Raw genomic sequence first — 17,316 nt, 5'->3', positions numbered from 1 at the left:
TTCGTAGAAAATACAATACAGTTTGTACATCGCAACCTTTGTGGTCCTTGATAATAGACAAACTTTCAATCATTCCACTATTCAGTTGCATAACAGCCGCACTCGGTTGAAATACCCCCGAAACCATAGCAGAAAAACCGATAGCCTTTCATCCATTAAGCATACGGTCATATAATCATAACAATTAACTGTTTGGCGGCTTCGATAAATTACACAAAATCCAGTAAAAAAATTTAAACGGGGGTGTTTCAAATCGAAAAACGAAACAGCATAATATCATGAAGTCCAAAAATGTTTGAAGTCGAGGGATCGTCAGGAGGTGCAGAATGCGTTTATAGGTGGCCAGGACCGAGAACTCCCCACAAAGGGAGATAGGACAATCACTGTTTTTGACCAGTCGCTGAGAGGTGGAAGAAAGCTCCGGGGAACCCAGGCGTGTATGTCGCGCGAGAGCAGGCAGAAAAGCACTGCGCGCAAGACAGATGCAACCCACGCGACCGCCTACGAGGGACGACTGGCGGCTCCGAAGCCATAGAGATGTCGGACAATGCGGAGTCTCGACGACGTGGCTCTCTGTGGGCTGTACCACGCCGACGACGCGAGGGAGGCGCTTGTGGGAAGGACTCTACTGTTGCCACCTACTGCCTCGCCATAAGACGCTCGTCCGCCGCCTGTGCGATTTCAAAACAGTGAGCTACGCGCAGAATGTGTTTCAGTGAGAGGTTATCGAGTTTCAATGCTACCGTGCGGACCTCTGGATCGGGTGCCAGGTGAATGACAACATCCCTAATCAAGGAGACCACATATATCACCTTGCAATGGTCATTGCTGCAAGTGAAGTCGCATTTGCAGCTGAGACCCTGCAAGTCTGTGACCCAAGAACGGTATAACTGAACCGGCTGTTTATGGTACTCATGTAACTCAAGCCCAGACGTCACGACATGGTAGTGCTGGGAGTAGTTAAGGTCAGTAGCAGAAATATCTCGTTAAAGGAGAGAGCGATGGGGTCGGACAATGGTGCCAACCTGCAGAACGGAAAGAACGTGTCTGCCGATGCCCCGTACAAGAAAAAAGGTCGCTGTAGGGAGTCATTCGTGGCTTGAAACGCTGTGAAATGTTTCAAATGATGCAAGTATTTTTTCCAGTCTCCCTTAGCGTCGTCAAAGGGCAGACATGGGGAAGCGTTCAGAATCCAGGACACCCAGGAGCTGATGCGGGAGGGCGTGTCACGCCTTGACTTTGTCCATTAGCAACTGCAAGTATTACTGCAACTGGCGCTGCTGCTACTGCATGAGCTGCTGTTGTTGCTCCAGGAGACGGATCAACTTAGCCTCCATGCTACCAAACCTTTCACCTCGTCGAGAACGTTATAGCCGCGAGCGACCGGCGAGCGGTGCACGGCAGAGAATGGAGACGTATAGCGCCAGGTGCTTGAGGTGTCGCTAACTACGAACAGAGAGGACAGACGATCAAATAGCGGCCGACAGTCACTACGACCGACCAGGAGACAACACGAGGCAAGCAATCAAAAACTGAGTTGATAAACACGACAACACTACAGCAACACAAGATCACTCCAAACAGTGACAGTAGGTATCTCAACACACACAACTGGAACGCAGTAGGGCCAAGGCTCGTGGTGCAGGTCCGCGCCGGAGCACAGAGACCCCTAGTGGGTATCCAGGTCCATACCCTCTGGCGCGCATTACTCTTCCCCGCCTTGCGACACCAGAATACGTACTCCTGCATTCACTGTTGTAGTCTAAATTGTATCGTTATTGGTATGTACTACAGTGGCAAATCGTTCACAAGTTTCAGGACTTTTCCTTATACAGGATGTCATACGTAAAACCAGTACGTCTTATGAACCAGTTAACCATCTCTAATCTAACTGCTTCTGAAGTGGCAGGACTGTTTCAAAACTTGGCTACACAGCATTTAGCCGAAAAGTTGATTGCGGCTATGTGTTCGTGCGTCAGTTTTTGTGAGAAGCCCGTACTGTTGAACTGCTACAGAAAAGGACCATTCTGCATTAGAACAGCGAACTGATGTTGTGGATTTTTATGTAAAGACAGTTTCCATCAAGGAATGTTAAAGAATGTTTCAACTGAAGAATCCTGGTAAGAAACGCCCCACGACCAGCGCTATTCAAGAACTGTACAAGAAATGGAGGGCTGTAGGATCCGTTCACAACGTGCAGAGGAACAGGCGAGTGACGGTGAGGACTGCTGAAACTATTAACAGAATTCGCACGAACTTTACGAGATGTCACTGCTAGTCAGCAAGGAGACTATATCCCGACAGCTTAATGTATAACGTACATCATGTCATCGTGAACTAAAAGATATTAAATTAAAAGCCCATCATGTGGGTGTGGTGCGAGCTTTGAAATTTGAGGACCAGGGAAATGGAGTCCACTAGTCTCACTGATTCTTAACATCAATTTATAGTGATTTCCTGGACACCTGACTTTACTTCACGTCAGATAAGGCCTGGTTTCATTTGTCACGTTATGTGAACTCCCCGAATTTCAGATACTGGTCTCAGGACAACTCACATATTCTGCACAAGGCACCTCTCCACTGAGAGAAGTTACGTGTTTGATGTTTGTCGTCTGGCATGCCCATTATTGGCCCCATATTTGTCAATTACATCTCACACACTGACAGATATCTACTGTTCTTTGACTCTTTCTATGCACAATTAACAGATGCACAGAAGCTGTATGCAGTATTCCCACAGGATTGAGCAACTGCTCACACATGCAATCAAAGTATGGCGTACATCACCAATACTTTCCCTGAAGACAGACTTGTCGGTAGAAGCCTCTGTCCCTAAAGGTCCACAGAATGAAGGGGGCAGGACGTCAAACGGACAGACTTGGAGCAGGAGAGGCACCACAGAATTTCCACTGCCTACACTTTTATATATAAATTTATAAAACTTTGTCAGTATGACCAGGAATGATTCAGGATTCACATTCATAGCAGTAGAAGTTCAAAAATAAAACAAAATAATTTTTTGTGAAATTTCATCATTTTTTCCGTAGCCGGCAGGTGTGGCCGTGCGGTTCTAGGCGCTTCAGTCTGGAACCGCGGGACCGCTACGGTTGCAGGTTCGAATCCTGCCTCGGGCATGGATGTGTGTGCTGTCCTTAGGTTAGTGAGGTTTAAGTAGTTTTAAGTTCTAGGGGACTGATGACCACAGATGTTAAGTCCCATAGTGCTCAGAGCCATTTTTGCCCGTCCTATTGGCTGCATTTTTTCCTATAGGTACACTTTTCTCCGAGTAAGAGAGATTCTTCGATGAATTTTGCACAGCATAAAAACCATTCTTACAGGTTTATGAAACTCTACAATTTATTTAACTTATGAAAAAATTGATGAGCCTTTACATTTTAAACTTGATGTTTAGGAGAAACTCAAATTTTTTTAATTATCTCAATTTTTAAAGTAGTTTGTAATAGATTTGGAAAATTCTAGAGTTTCATACACCTATAAATATTGTTTGTAAGCTGCACAAAATTCATCGAAGAAACACTCTTACTTATGAAGGAAAATGAACCTACAGCAACAAATGCAGCCAATAGTACGTGAAAAAATGATGAAATTTAACATTTAAAAATGTTTATTTTCTTATGTTTTTGAACTTACACTGCTATGAGTGTGACTCCTGGATCCTCCCTGGTCATGCTGACAAAGTTTTATGAATTTATTTGTGAAAGTATAGACAGTGGAAATTAAAATGTCCTGTGGTGCCTCTCCTGCTCCAAGTCGGACCGTTTGACGTCCTACCCCCGTGTGACATTTGTTTATGGGCCACTCTAAAAAGCAAGGTGTATGCTGACAATCCTCGAACAATAGATGATCTTAAACGGAACACTACTGTGAGAAATTAACAACATCACGCCTGCAGAATTGCAGTGTGTCGCTGGTAACGTCATCACACGAAATGAATGATGTCTGGTTGCCCATGGTCACAACTTTCAGCATCTCTTATAAACGGGCAACTACACGTTTTTTAACGTTACAATATCTACTGTTTTTTAGTTAATTCATTGTTACCCGAGTCTCGGGCATGATGTATACCGGTTTGATGCGGGAGACACTGTATATTACTTTAGTGGAAATTATATACTCACCTTCTTCCTGCGGCTGGTCCTGGCGGAGATTCGAGTCCTCTCTCGGCCATGGGTGTGTGTGTTTGTTCTTAGGATAATTTAGGTTAAGTACTGTGTAAGCTTAGGGACTGCTGACCTTAGCAGTTAAGTCCCATAAGATTTCACACACATTTGAACATTTCTTCCTGCGTGTAAAGGCTTGCTTCTGTCGTCTTTGGGAAAGAACCTGGTCCACATCTCAAAAGCAACCCTCTCCCACAGTTCGTCCCCAATCAAACCCCTGTACAGTGGTCATCCAGACTGTTGTATCCACATGCTCTATCTTCAGCACTCAAACTGTGACGTCTTGTAGCAAGCAAAGTACTTCAGTAGGAGGTCGAGCATACACTACAACACTCGCACAGATCACTAGTAATTTATTAAATCATGAGCTTGGTAAATGCTTTACTTTCTACACAATTAGAGTACAGACAGTTGACGTGTATTGTATCCTGTCTCTCACCCTTATAACACCAGCACACTGTTCACTGTAGAATGAAAGTTCACATAAGAGTACAATTCTTTGACTAGATTTAAAGTTCAGAATAACTGTTCCATGCGCACGCAGCAGGATCTCTACTATGGTGGTACTTTCGTAGCAAGCGGTGATTACAAGTAGTCGCTGATTACAGCTCGTACAGGATACAGTGGACGATGCGCAGTGACTAGTTTTCGTCCAAAGCAGGGGGTGAGTTCGTTCATTTATTCAGAAGGAGAAGCGTTTCCGGACACATGTCCACATAACATCTTTTCTTTATTTGCGTGTGAGGAATGTTTCCTGAAAGTTTGGCCGTACCTTTTTGTAACACCCTGTATATGAAGATGGTAATGTCCGAAAGAACAGATACCATCGGTGACTATGCAGCTCGCTGGAATGAAATTATAATGAAATGAATACCCTTAGCTGCATACAGGCGTTGATATAAGTCAACGGGGACAGTCGAAAATGTCTGCCTCGACTGGGACTCGACCCCGGGATCTCCTGCTTACAAGGCAGACACTCTATCCATCTGACCCACCAAGGACACAGAGGATAGTGCGACTGCAAGGGACTTATCTCTGGCACGCCTCCTGTGAGATCCACATTCGCAACTTATTGTCCCGCACTATATTCATAGTGCCCCTGCCCATTATACTCATTACTTGTGGCTTTACTGCTGATTTCCGTAAGAGTTCAGGCACTGTTTGTGCATCCGCACAGAAGAAGATGGTCAAATGGCTGGTGAGCCTTATATATAAGTACAGACTTTTTTGGTAAACGAATGTAATTTTTAAAGGTCATCGGTAGCTGGTAAAACGAGAAATGCAAAGATTTTTGGAATCACATGTGAAGACATTACTTTTTTTTGCTTTTTACAAGCTACTGACTTTAGTTTTCCTCAGTTCCTCTCTTAATAAACTTAACAAACCACTGTTTCAGCATTCTCTCGCAATTGTGTCTGCACAACATGTTAGTAAGATGAGACAGTGTAAACTCCGCTGTGTTTTGGCAAAAGAAGCAAATTTTGTCGTAGCAGCCAGAGAAATGTGTAGGTCCTGTTCAAAATTCGCCACTCATGACGCTTCTCTGAATGTTACAGTTGGTTAACAAGCAAGGCGAAAATGAATCACTGCATTTTTGAATAGCCGGCCCGGGGTGGCCGTGCGGTTCTAGGCGCTATAGTCTGGAACCGCGCGACCGCTACGGTCGCAGGTTCGAATCCTGCCTCGGGCATGGATTTGGGTGAGTGCCTTAGGTTAGATAGGTGGTTAGTTAGGTTTAAGTAGTTCTGAGTTCTAGGGGACTGATGACCTCAGAAGTTAAGACCCATAGTGCTCAGAGCCATTTGAACCATTTTTGAATGAATTCTTTTGAGATACTAACGAAAGCAGAACTGACAGTAGATCTTTTTCAATGGTCACCATGCAAGTGTGGGCGTGGAGGGGCTCCACTTAATATTTACAAAAAATGTGAGCGTTGGCTTGAGTTTAAATTGCCACTTAGCCTCCAGTATTTCCCCTGCAGCGCTCTGAGGGACCCCCCAACACTGCTGCTCTCCCCATGCTTCCCCAGCCGACTTGTAGCCGTGGGATTTTTTGCACACTATACCTAGAGACTGGCAGAGCTCGGAACATAGTTAACATCGCGGCTGCAGCGGCGCAAGGAATCAGGTGACAGCTCTTCTATGCTGACGTCTCCGAGACTTCTCTGCATCTGGCATCGACTGTCTTTACTTTTGGTGCCATCGTAATGTACCAACATCTGCATGGAAACTCTTTCTGCAGACGACACCACACAAATAAATTACTTTCAAAAATGTTCAAAGGTAAAAAATGCAAATGCCATGCGACCAGGGCCTCCCGTCGGGCAGACCGTTCGCCAGGTGCAAGTCTTCGATTTGACACCACTTCGGGGACTTGTGCGTCGATGGGGATGAAATGATGGTGATTAGGACAACACAACACCCAGTCCCTGAGCGAAGAAAATCTCCTACCCAGCCGGGAATCGAATCAGGGCCCTTAGGATTGACATTCTGTCGCACTTACCACTATTTTTTAATCTCATTTTGTTCTATTGTTCGTTACTTTGTGGCGGGGGTCCGATGACACTCGTTCAGGTTGTTTGTTGATCCGCTGAGCTACCGTACTGGCATCCATTCAGCTACCAGGGGCGGTTGTTCAAAGGTGTGTTACTTCCCAAGGGACCAAACTGCTGAGGTCATCGGTCTCTAGACTTACACACTTCATGAACTAACTTATGCTAAGAACAACACACACATCCATTACCGAGGGAGGACTTGAACCTCTGATGGAAGAGGCCCCGCGATCCGTGACATGGCGCCTCAAACCACGTTGCCATTCTATACGGCTAGTTTCATTATGATATGGATCCAAACTTCATGTACCTAGCTCATTAGCGGAGCTGGAATGGTCCTGTATGATCACGCACAATTGCCAGCAACTGGAATCAGGCAGAAGCAAGTGATTTGTTTTCTTCAACAACGTGACATTACGTGTCTTGCAAACGAATGCCTTTCGGTGAAACCTGGGACCCAGAAATCAGACAGAAGTTGTTGTAATAACTTTTCACTGCTTAACTGACGATTTTGCTCCAAGAAACCCTTAAAAGTCATGAACGCAAAATACTATTACTTTACTTTTTTATTACCGCTTTTGGCTTATCTACAAGCCACATACAGATTTGCAACATGAAGATTTGCGTCTAATTAGTGCGGAAGAGTAACTTGTTGATATACAAATTTCACCGCATGATACATACAATAACAAAATACATTGGTCAGTGTACGACTGCCAAACGGTGGGACCCATCGTCATAGTTCGCGAAAGCAGTGTCGTTTGTTATACAGACTATTGAAACAATGATACAGATTATCCTAAAGACATTTTTATATCACGACAGTAACTTTATAATGTCAGAATACTCGACAAGGAAATTTAACAATTACCCAGAATAAAATGTCGTAATATGCAAGGCGCATTGACAAAATCAGACAGTTCACATATGAACACACAGAGATGATGCTTGTCGCATCATGTTATCCTAAACTTTAATGTGGCAGACATGATATCAGTGTCCACGTATGTCAAATGCCTGATTCTGTCATGGTGCATTATATATGACGAGACTTTATTCTGGGTAAGAGTTGAAGTCTCAACTTATATTTCCGTTTTGTGTATTCCTGCATTATAATACAGGTACTATTGTCATTATTTAAAAATATTTTTAGAATTACCTACATCATTTATCCATTGGATTCTATAAGAAACAATCCCGCTCACGATAAATATGACAATGAGTCCCTTCGTTATGCAGTTGTACACTAAGCAACATATTTTGTTATGGTACTCGCACGTATTGTGTGATGGAACTTTGATACTAGCAATTTGCACTTCTGCATTCCTAGATGCAAATTTCTGTGTGGCAGACTTGAAGATGACTTGCTGATGAGCCAAAAGTAGTAAGCAAAAAAATCATATTTGTGATCTAGATTACTAAGGGGTTTCTTTCAATCCATAGCTTTAACACAACAGATCATGTGTCTCCAAATTTGATCACGTCAAAGAATAGGATAACGCTGATATACAAGGACCACTCTAGGAGGGAATGACTTCTTCTGCATGTTAACTGGCTGTATCTGTACCTTCCATCATCCAACAGGGAAAACAATCGTACATTAATTAAAAAAAAAAAAAGAAACTGTGTCAGAATTCAAGTAACTGCTCTTCATTCCCTTGTCCCATGATGCGATGTACGTGATACACATACATCGAATCTACTTTGTCTTACGGACATCAAGTGCCCTTTGAAACTTGCACTGTCGAGCAAGGGACCCAAAGCCCCACTCACGAAGAGATGTCCCCAGAGACTGATTGCAAAAACATGTATACAAACAATTCTCTGCAACAGTGTAGCGTTATTTCTTTGTGTTTTATGTCTGGAAACTAGTACTGCTATACACGAAGGTCGAAATAGTCTCAAACGCATGAGTACATGCAAATGTGGATGTACACAACAATTCTGCACATAAGCAGAAACCCCATGGAAACACAAACACTGACATTTTTAAGCTAATAAAACAAAACGCGTATGGTAAAATGATTACACAGTTCCAGTAGTTGGAAAGAAGGATTTTAAATACATCAAGTGATCAAATCGTGCTATCCTCAACAAACGTATTGTAAGCTAGAGACTGGATAAGGGGACCTATTTTACGTTACATTCATGTCCATCGATTAGACATCATCTTTGCCAGAGAGTTCTGCTTTCAACAGTGTTAGCAGTACTGAGAAACAGAATTGTTGCAACTGTTCCATGGTTTGCAAGCTAGCGTATGATGGTGGCAGTTCTCCGTCTTCCAAATGACTAAAAAGTCGTAACGACCATACACAAGAGGTGCCACATTTATCGATAGCGCACGGAAATCTTACGTTAAACAGTGGCCCCTGTGTGGGTCACCCCTGAGTTGGCTAACTAGACATAAAATTAATTTAATTACTACAAACCCACAACGAAAAAATGACATCGTAGAGAATGAGAATGAGTGTCATTGAAAAGCTAATAACAAGGAGCTCCGGTATCACAAAGAGATTTATTAACTAATATCAAGGGCAAGGGAGAACAAACATATAAACAGAAACTTCAACATTGTAACATTTCATTAACACGAACTCAGGTTGGTTGGCAATATACTTCGGGAACCGAACTGAAATTTAAGTGTAAATGAGACTGGCTACCGTGAGTGGAAGAACGTCAATATAGGCAAGCACACTATGCTGTATAGTTCCACTGATTGGTCTCTCGGGTGAAGATACAATTAAGCATGCAATGGACACTGGGAGTGACTACTGCGAGTAAAAGGCTGCTATGAATAAAAGATGGTCGTGAAAACGATTGATAGTCTTCTGAATTTAGCGAAGCTGCGCCACGTTACCGATATAGCGGGTGAAGGACGAGACGCTTTCGTCGGCGTGCAGGCGCTGCTGAAGCATCGTACTGCGGAAGATGAACCCACGTCCGCCGGTGATTGTCTCACGTCCGCGAAAATATAAAGTCTCGCCCGGGTGTCCGGACGTCTTTACAACTAACTGCTCTCTCCGTAGAATTGGAAGAACTCTAGCGACTGTACTCCGCGACGGTCGAGAAGCAAGTGGTCAAAACCTTCCGAAAATCCCGTTCCCCCTGATGTTCTCAAGTAAACCTATCATGGCCCGGCAGTGGTTACAGTGCCAATCATGTTTTCTAGCAAGGAGGCCCGATCTTCCTCAACCAATCACTGCAGTGCAATACACATTCTGTTCTCCGAAAAAACGGTACACAATGCCTGGAGGTCCTGCAGCCGCAACCCCTGGCGCATTTCACAAGATGAGGGAAGCTTCCTAGTGGAAACAAGCACTGTCTCGTCCATAAAACGATTTAGTGGGCGGCGTTTTGGCGGAGCGAGGCGGCATCTAAGAAACGCGACATCCGGAGAAATTCGTCGTCCCGTCTCACCGGGTACGCTGTTCTTGTAATAAACACGTTAGCTGGGCGCCAGCCCGACGCTGCTTTACCTGGATCTGCACATGTGATAAGGAGACCAGGCTCCCACAGCCCGTCCAGTCGCTAATAAAGCAGTTATGCCGGCGACAGGATGCCCGGCGCCGCTAGTTTCTAAAGAAGTGTTATTTCGCATTCAGCCACGGCGTTCCCACCCTCTTGCTTGGCCGACAGCGGAAAAAGGCTGACCGCGAAATGACGGCCTATAAAACACTGCTCTGCCGCGCCCACGGCCCGCTTCGGTTACTACAAAGGAATCATCGAATTCGTTTGCTGATCAGCAGATTTCGCCTGCGTGTCAGCCTGGGTCTGGGAACCACGACATTTCCCTTTCACGGGAAACCACTCTCTCATCCGATCCACCCCAGGTACGACAAACGACCCGCCCTCACAGCTTTGCTTTCGTCAGCAGCTTCTGCTGGTTCTAAATTTCACAGAAGTTCTCTTTCACACTTTCAGGGGGTACCACTTCTGGAAGGAAGGGTACTGCGGAGAAATGGCACAGACACAATCTGCAGGATAGCTTTCTGTAGGTGTTGATCTCGTATGTTACCGGAATTATGTGAAATCCAGTATTCTATACAATGCCTAGGTAATATACAGAATACCTAAAATCTAACGTCAATGTATATTTTATACATAGCCTAGGCATTACATACTTTGTCAGATTGTCTTCTGACACAGTATATAATAATCCCACTATTTTTCTTCCGGCTACCCCTATTTGAAGTTGTGTATGAGTCTTTGTTTAGTTGTTGCGAAGACAGTGTATTGTTGTGCAATGTTCAAATATCATGCCGAGGATATTGCCATAATAATTTCCAGTGCATAGAATCCCGCTGTAGATCCACAGATACTATCCCATCATCCTTCCTCATTGTTCTTGTATCGGCACAAGGTAGTTTAATTTCAAGACAGGAATCCCGCCATGCTGACATGCAACGATAAACAACGAAGTGAAATATCCCAGCTAAGAATCAACGTTGCTAAGAGCTTTGTTTTTCTAGTAGAAATCAGTTACCAAAACATAGTCAACGATATGAAAAAGGCTAAGATGACCATGAAGAAGGAACCAGGGGACTATTGGCTGCTGAAACACTATGTCGTAATAATGGTCGACAACAAAACTAAGTTTGTCTATCCTGTTAAAGAAGGTATGAGTCCTATTCAATTTTACGTCACAGACTGTGAGTTATCTGACGAACTCCATAAGGCCCATTTGGCTATGGGTCACGGAGGGCGGGGCAGGATGTTGGAAGAACTCTCACCCAAGTGTAAGAACGTTATACGTCATGATATTGAGCTGTACGTTCACTTTTGGAAGCATTGCCGGTGGGAACCAAAAGGCGTTGTGGTCAAGCCAATGTTTTTTTCCGGAATTCAGTTCCCGACGTCAGGTCGGTCTTATCGATTTTCAGTCCCATCCTCACAGAGAATAAAAGTTTATATAGGTCTAGCAAGATCATCTGACTAATTTTGTAGTTCTCAAGGCTCTGAAATGAAAAAAGAGTGGAAGAAGTAGCCTACAACCTCATCGACGTATAAGGGTTGCCCACAAAGTAATGTACCGCAATTTTTTGTCAGCAGAACACAATGTTACGAATGCGGAATGTTATGTATGTATTATTTGAGGTCTCCTGAGTGAGCGCGCCGAGTTTCCGTCACTTCCAACAGATAGCATAGATGCAGACAGTTCCAAAATGGCGTCTGTAGGTGATGTACGTGCCTTCCTTGAATTTCTCACTGCAGAGAAAGAAGTAGTGAGGAGTATTCACAAACGCCTGTGCATAGTCTATAGAGCATCTGCTGTTGTCAGAAGTACAGTTAGTCGCTGGGCACGGAGATCAGGTCATCATAAGGCGATTCGGCGGAGTTCCACGACTTGCAGCGGTCAGGGAGACCATCCACGGCTGTCACACATGACGTGTTGCAGCGATCTGATGTTGTCATTCGCGACAACAGACGCATTACGACTCGGCAGTTGGCACTTCTTCTGTCAATCAGCAAAGTAAGTGTGGATGCAATTATCCGTACTCTTGGATATTCAGAACAGTGGATCACAAATCGCACAGAAAAAACATTTGTCTTGATTTGTTGCAACATTTTGAAACTGAGGGGTAGGCCTTCTTGTTCCGGACTGTGGCAGGTGATGAAAGCATTTTGAGCCAGAAACGAAACGACAGTCGGTGGAACGGTGTCATTCCCACTCCCCATAGAAGAAAAATTTCGCCGATAAGGCCCTGATAACCGTGTTCTGGGATTGCGAAGGTGTGATTCTCACTGATGTGATTCCAAGAGGCGGCACCATTAATTGTTCAAATGTGTGTGAAATCTTATGGAACATAAACCATTAATTCAGAATCGTACGTCAACACATTAAAAAACTCAAGATGCGCTTCCGGTGACTTCGGCCCGACATCAACGCTGGAAATGTTTTTCTGCAACACGATAACGCTCGGCCCACACAAGTCTGAGGACGGCTAAACACATCGAAAAACAGGTTTCTACAGTATTATCCCATCTACCCTACGGCCCTGACCTAGCCTCCTTGGACTTCCACTGGTTTGGGCCATTAAAGGATGCCATTTGTGGAAGACATTTTGAGGACAATGAGGAGTTGATACACACAATGAGGCACTGGCTCCGCCACCAGGACAACGGCCAGTCGGTGTGGCCGAGCGGTTCTAGGCGCTTGAGTCTGGAATCGCGCGACCGCTACGATAGCAGGTTCGAATCCTGCCTCGGGCATGGATGTGTGTGATGTCCTTAGGTTCGTTAGGTTTAAGTAGTTCTACGTTCTAGGGGACTGATGACCTCAGATGTTAAGTTCAATAGTGCTCAGAGCCATTTGAACCACTTTGAACCAGGACAAGGATTGGTGCCGACAGGGCATACACGCCCGTGTTTCGCGCTGGAGGAATGCCATAGAATGGGATGGAGATTACGTGGGGAAAAAGGGTATGCAGATAAAACACCACTCTTTCGTGTGTGTCTCATTATGTTCAATAAAGAATAGTTGAAGAAAAAAATGCGGTGCATTATTCTCTGGGCAACCCTCGTATTTATGTTGCTCGGTGCTCCAACGATTCTACTGTCTGATAAAGGCAGAAAATTTTGCAAACAATGTGGTAAGCAGCCTAAAGGATTATTGGCCCACCTTGAAGATGGTCTATGCTAAGCCGCGCCTCACACAAAGTCAGGGGAGTGTACAAAGAACAAATCAAGATATTGAAAATATGTTTCAGGCTTGGATACAACCTGCTGCAGTGACGGACTGCGGTTAGTCCAGTTTACGAAAGACAGAGCTTTCCATTCTGCAATTAACAAGTCACCACACCAAGCCCTGTTCGGCTGAAAGACTAGAGTAGGTCTCTCGACGTTGTCCTTGCCTGACGACGTTTTACAAGACAAGCTGTAGATTCTGAGGAAGAGCTGGAGAATGTAATAGAGAGCGTACAGACAGCGAAAAGAAAGACGAGATGAATTCTGCTCCCTGCAGAAGACGTAGGTGTGAATGGAGTCCATGATGGAGGAAACCAAAGCAGTGATGAAGCCATGGTTATCGATGAGACTTCCATTCCTGTGTTTACCGAACATCCTTCTTTTTCTGATATCTTTTACGTCTGCTTAAAAGAAACCATGGGTGCTCATATATGTCAGAAGTTTGGAAGAAACGTTCATGCCATTTGTGTACGTTTTCGTAAAGCCGATGACGGCGACGAAGTAGGAGGTTATGGGGTTAGCTTTTTGTCCATTGTTCACGTCAATATTGAGAAAGCTATCCAAAGTGAAATGGAATCGAAATGGAACCTTGAGGTCCATACGAAATAAACGAAAAGGGCTTCTGACAAAAATTTCTTCCTGCACCTTTGAGTACTCTGCGCCAGTACCGATTCCCGACGTCTACAAAGGGCGGGATGACTCAAGCAAACTGTTGACATTTGTTATGAACGTGACGGTGGAAGGCTTTTACCGACTTACGACTGCAGAAGGAATCTTGAAGCAGCTCTAAGCAAGATCAGAATTCACCGGACGTCCAAAGAACTTGATGAGAGTTGAAGACATTCCTGACCACAAAACACCTCTCCGATCCGCAGCTACTTCTCAGTCCACAGAAAACAGTCAGGGATTCTTCAGATGTATCTGCAACACGGAAAGCAAAAATATGAGGTGACATTGTATCAAAAAGAAAATTGAGTGCAATTCAAAATATCACTCCAGCCTTTCATGTTGCAAGAAATAGGTCGTGCCAGTTCTGTTTTGTCTTCTACGGGTAACAGCATTCTGTTCACATTCTTCTATAAATCGCGAAATGTATGCACAAGATCAAACTGCTAAAATGAAAAGTGCTTTTTTCGTGAAGTAGAAACGTGAGTACTTACTGCAATAAGTACTTCAGCCTCTGTTCTGCTATACTGTTTTCTAGTAAGAATATTCTGCCCTTTATCTCGTAATTTTGTTCTTTCTGTTTCTAATACATATTAATTAATGAAGTCTTCTCATGATGCGAAATTTTAACACTTCGCGTAAATTGTCCTGGTTATTCTGTATAATACACAGGGGTCATATAAGCTGCCTACGAAAGGTATGTAAAGTTTCACAAAAAACTTATATTTCATAGTTTGCCTAAGACCATCAGGCATTCTTTATATTACCGAGGCATTCTAAAAAACAACGAAATTTCACGCAATGCTGGTAACATGTATATTTTGGGTCTGGTACACGGCTTCAATCTTTCAGGAAGTTTCAAATCACCGCACACCCTGCTTCTGAGTCAAAATTCATTCTTCATATTCCTACAGTCCAGTATGTACTGTACATGATTAAGCAAGCTGATAATATTAGTTTTCCAACTCTTTAAACTCTCATTCCACGTTACAGGCGACCGCTGTTGAGTGATGCGCTACTGGTCTACCATGGGGAGTATCTCTCCTTTCATGACGACTTCAGTGAGCTGTGTGAGGTGCAACATCCAGAGGCTTCACAAATGTTCGGTCTCGCCGATGCGCTGTACAACTTCTATCATCGCTACTGGTATGATAGAGCACTGGACTACAGATCACTGGACTTTAACCAAAAATATAAATATTATACCAAGACCGTGGGTAAGTTTAATAATGGGCCTCATCCATTCCGCGTTTATGTACTGATGACAGTCAACCGTACTCTGATTCGAGGAATTAGGTTTGCAAATCACTTCAGGCATTTAGTTTTAGATCTTCCATGACTTTCTGTGTCACACAGGGAAACTGAATGTGTTATTTTCGTCGTCAGTTTTTCGAAGGTTAGCAAATCTTCATTTGGATCTATCAGAAGATGAATACCATATTTTGACGTGCTATTGAGTCTTTCGTTATGCAAGGTGTAAAAAAAACTATGTATACAATATTTTAGACTGTATAGAAAACATATAAAAAATACATTTTTATGTGATAGAAATGTCATAGCTGCTCAGTATCCCAGCGAGGAAGGTTTTGACGCTAGTAACATTCAGAGGTGGTATTCTAACTGCTGTTTGATGGAAATGTGGTGCATTTGTATTAATGCACAGCTGGTACCTACTTTCTAATGACTGTCTAACTCGCTCAGAGTCACAGGTGACTCAAGAATAATGGTTACAGCTTCAACCACATGGGCAACAGCTGATCTGATCTGATGCGTCTATCGGTGTCTCATACACGAAACACTTCAGCTTCGTCCACAAACCAATTTCCATAGGAGGTCAGCAACATCTCTGAAACAACGTTCACCACACGGCAGTTTGAACACCGTCTGTGAACATCGTTATCAGCAAAACGAGCAAAACGTTCATATAACCCTAGTGCAGAAACAGAGCACTGGACAATTGTATCATATAAAGAACTGTTTCTTTTTAAGTTCTCTAAACAGTCTATGTGCACATAATTTTATTTTGTACCGTATATCTTGCTTGTTATAAAAATGAAAATTTGACCTTCTAACGGAACAGCAACATACACAATTTAATTTTTTGTTATAAGTGATGTAGCCTTCTACATTTCTCATACTTTCTATGTTTATTTAATGAGTAATATTTGGCTTTTCTACTGAATAGTTTATTGCACAACATAAGCTTATAATATACATTTCCGGTACAAAGTTGGTACACCTGGAAAGATGACGTCGACTTTGATTGTGTGGCGGCATATGCCACCTGGGGGATAGTAGATGTGCTGGTCGTATCAACGTCGTCCGCCACCAAATTACGTAGTGCAGTAGCTACCAGAGATCTGTCTGTGTCTACCCTCTAACATCCAATGCTCACAGCCAGAATGCTTGTGAGCTGCAGACGTGTGAAGCAAGCAGGCAACGATGCCATGGAGATGCACTAGTGCCTCCTACAGCCAAGCGAGCGAGTTTGGAAGGTTATCAAATCGTGGCCTTCCGAGTGGCGGAATGGCCCTTTTGGTAAAACTTCCATATAATTTGGACGCCCTGCGTCATTTGTGCAGCGCTACTGGTATCAGTGGTCGTGTGAACATTTTGACGCAACCACAGATGAAGTTGGGGATGCCCGTGCAGCACAGACACCTGCAGGGATCTTCCTATTGGAACAGCAGCACTGACAGATTGTACGGCTACCACAGCACAGGTGAAATGAAATGTCGTGTGGCTAAGGCCCCCCGTCGGGTAGACCGTTCGCCTGGTGCAGGTCTTTCGATTTGACGCCACTTCTGCGACCTGCGCGTCGATGGGGATGAAATGATGATGGTTAGGACAACACAACACCCAGTCCCTGAGCGGAGAAAATCTCCGACCCAACCGGCAATCGAACCCAGGACCTTAGGATTGACATTCCGTCACGCTGACCACTCAGCTACCGGTGCCGGACACAGCACAGGTTCAAATGGTTCAAATGGCTCTGAGCACTATGGGGCTTAACATCTATGGTCATCAGTCCCCTAGAACTTAGAACTACTTAAACCTAACTAACCTAAGGACATCACACAACACCCAGTCATCACGAGGCAGAGAAAATCCCTGACCCCGCCGGGAATCGAACCCGGGAACCCGGGCGTGGGAAGCGAGAACGCTACCGCATGACCACAGGTAACAGATCTTGTGAGGCCAGATGTGTCAAGACGAACTGTTGTGAACCACT

The 17,316-nt window shown here is 44.1% G+C and overlaps 1 protein-coding gene across 1 annotated transcript in view; it reads left to right on the top strand.

The window, feature by feature from the left end:
- Positions 1-17,316, top strand: part of LOC124595304 — a 103,051-nt gene that overhangs the window by 73,968 nt on the left and 11,767 nt on the right. Inside the window, exon 6 of the mRNA XM_047133991.1 lies at positions 15,078-15,301. Within this exon, the coding sequence (XP_046989947.1) occupies positions 15,078-15,301 (224 nt within the window). The remainder of the gene's footprint in view (positions 1-15,077; positions 15,302-17,316) is intronic.

This window comes from Schistocerca americana, chromosome 2 (genome assembly GCF_021461395.2).
Source record: "Schistocerca americana isolate TAMUIC-IGC-003095 chromosome 2, iqSchAmer2.1, whole genome shotgun sequence".
NCBI classification, from domain to species: domain Eukaryota; kingdom Metazoa; phylum Arthropoda; class Insecta; order Orthoptera; family Acrididae; genus Schistocerca; species Schistocerca americana.
Note: the sequence above shows the minus strand (reverse complement) of the source record. Positions and strands in the feature narration are given on the sequence as shown.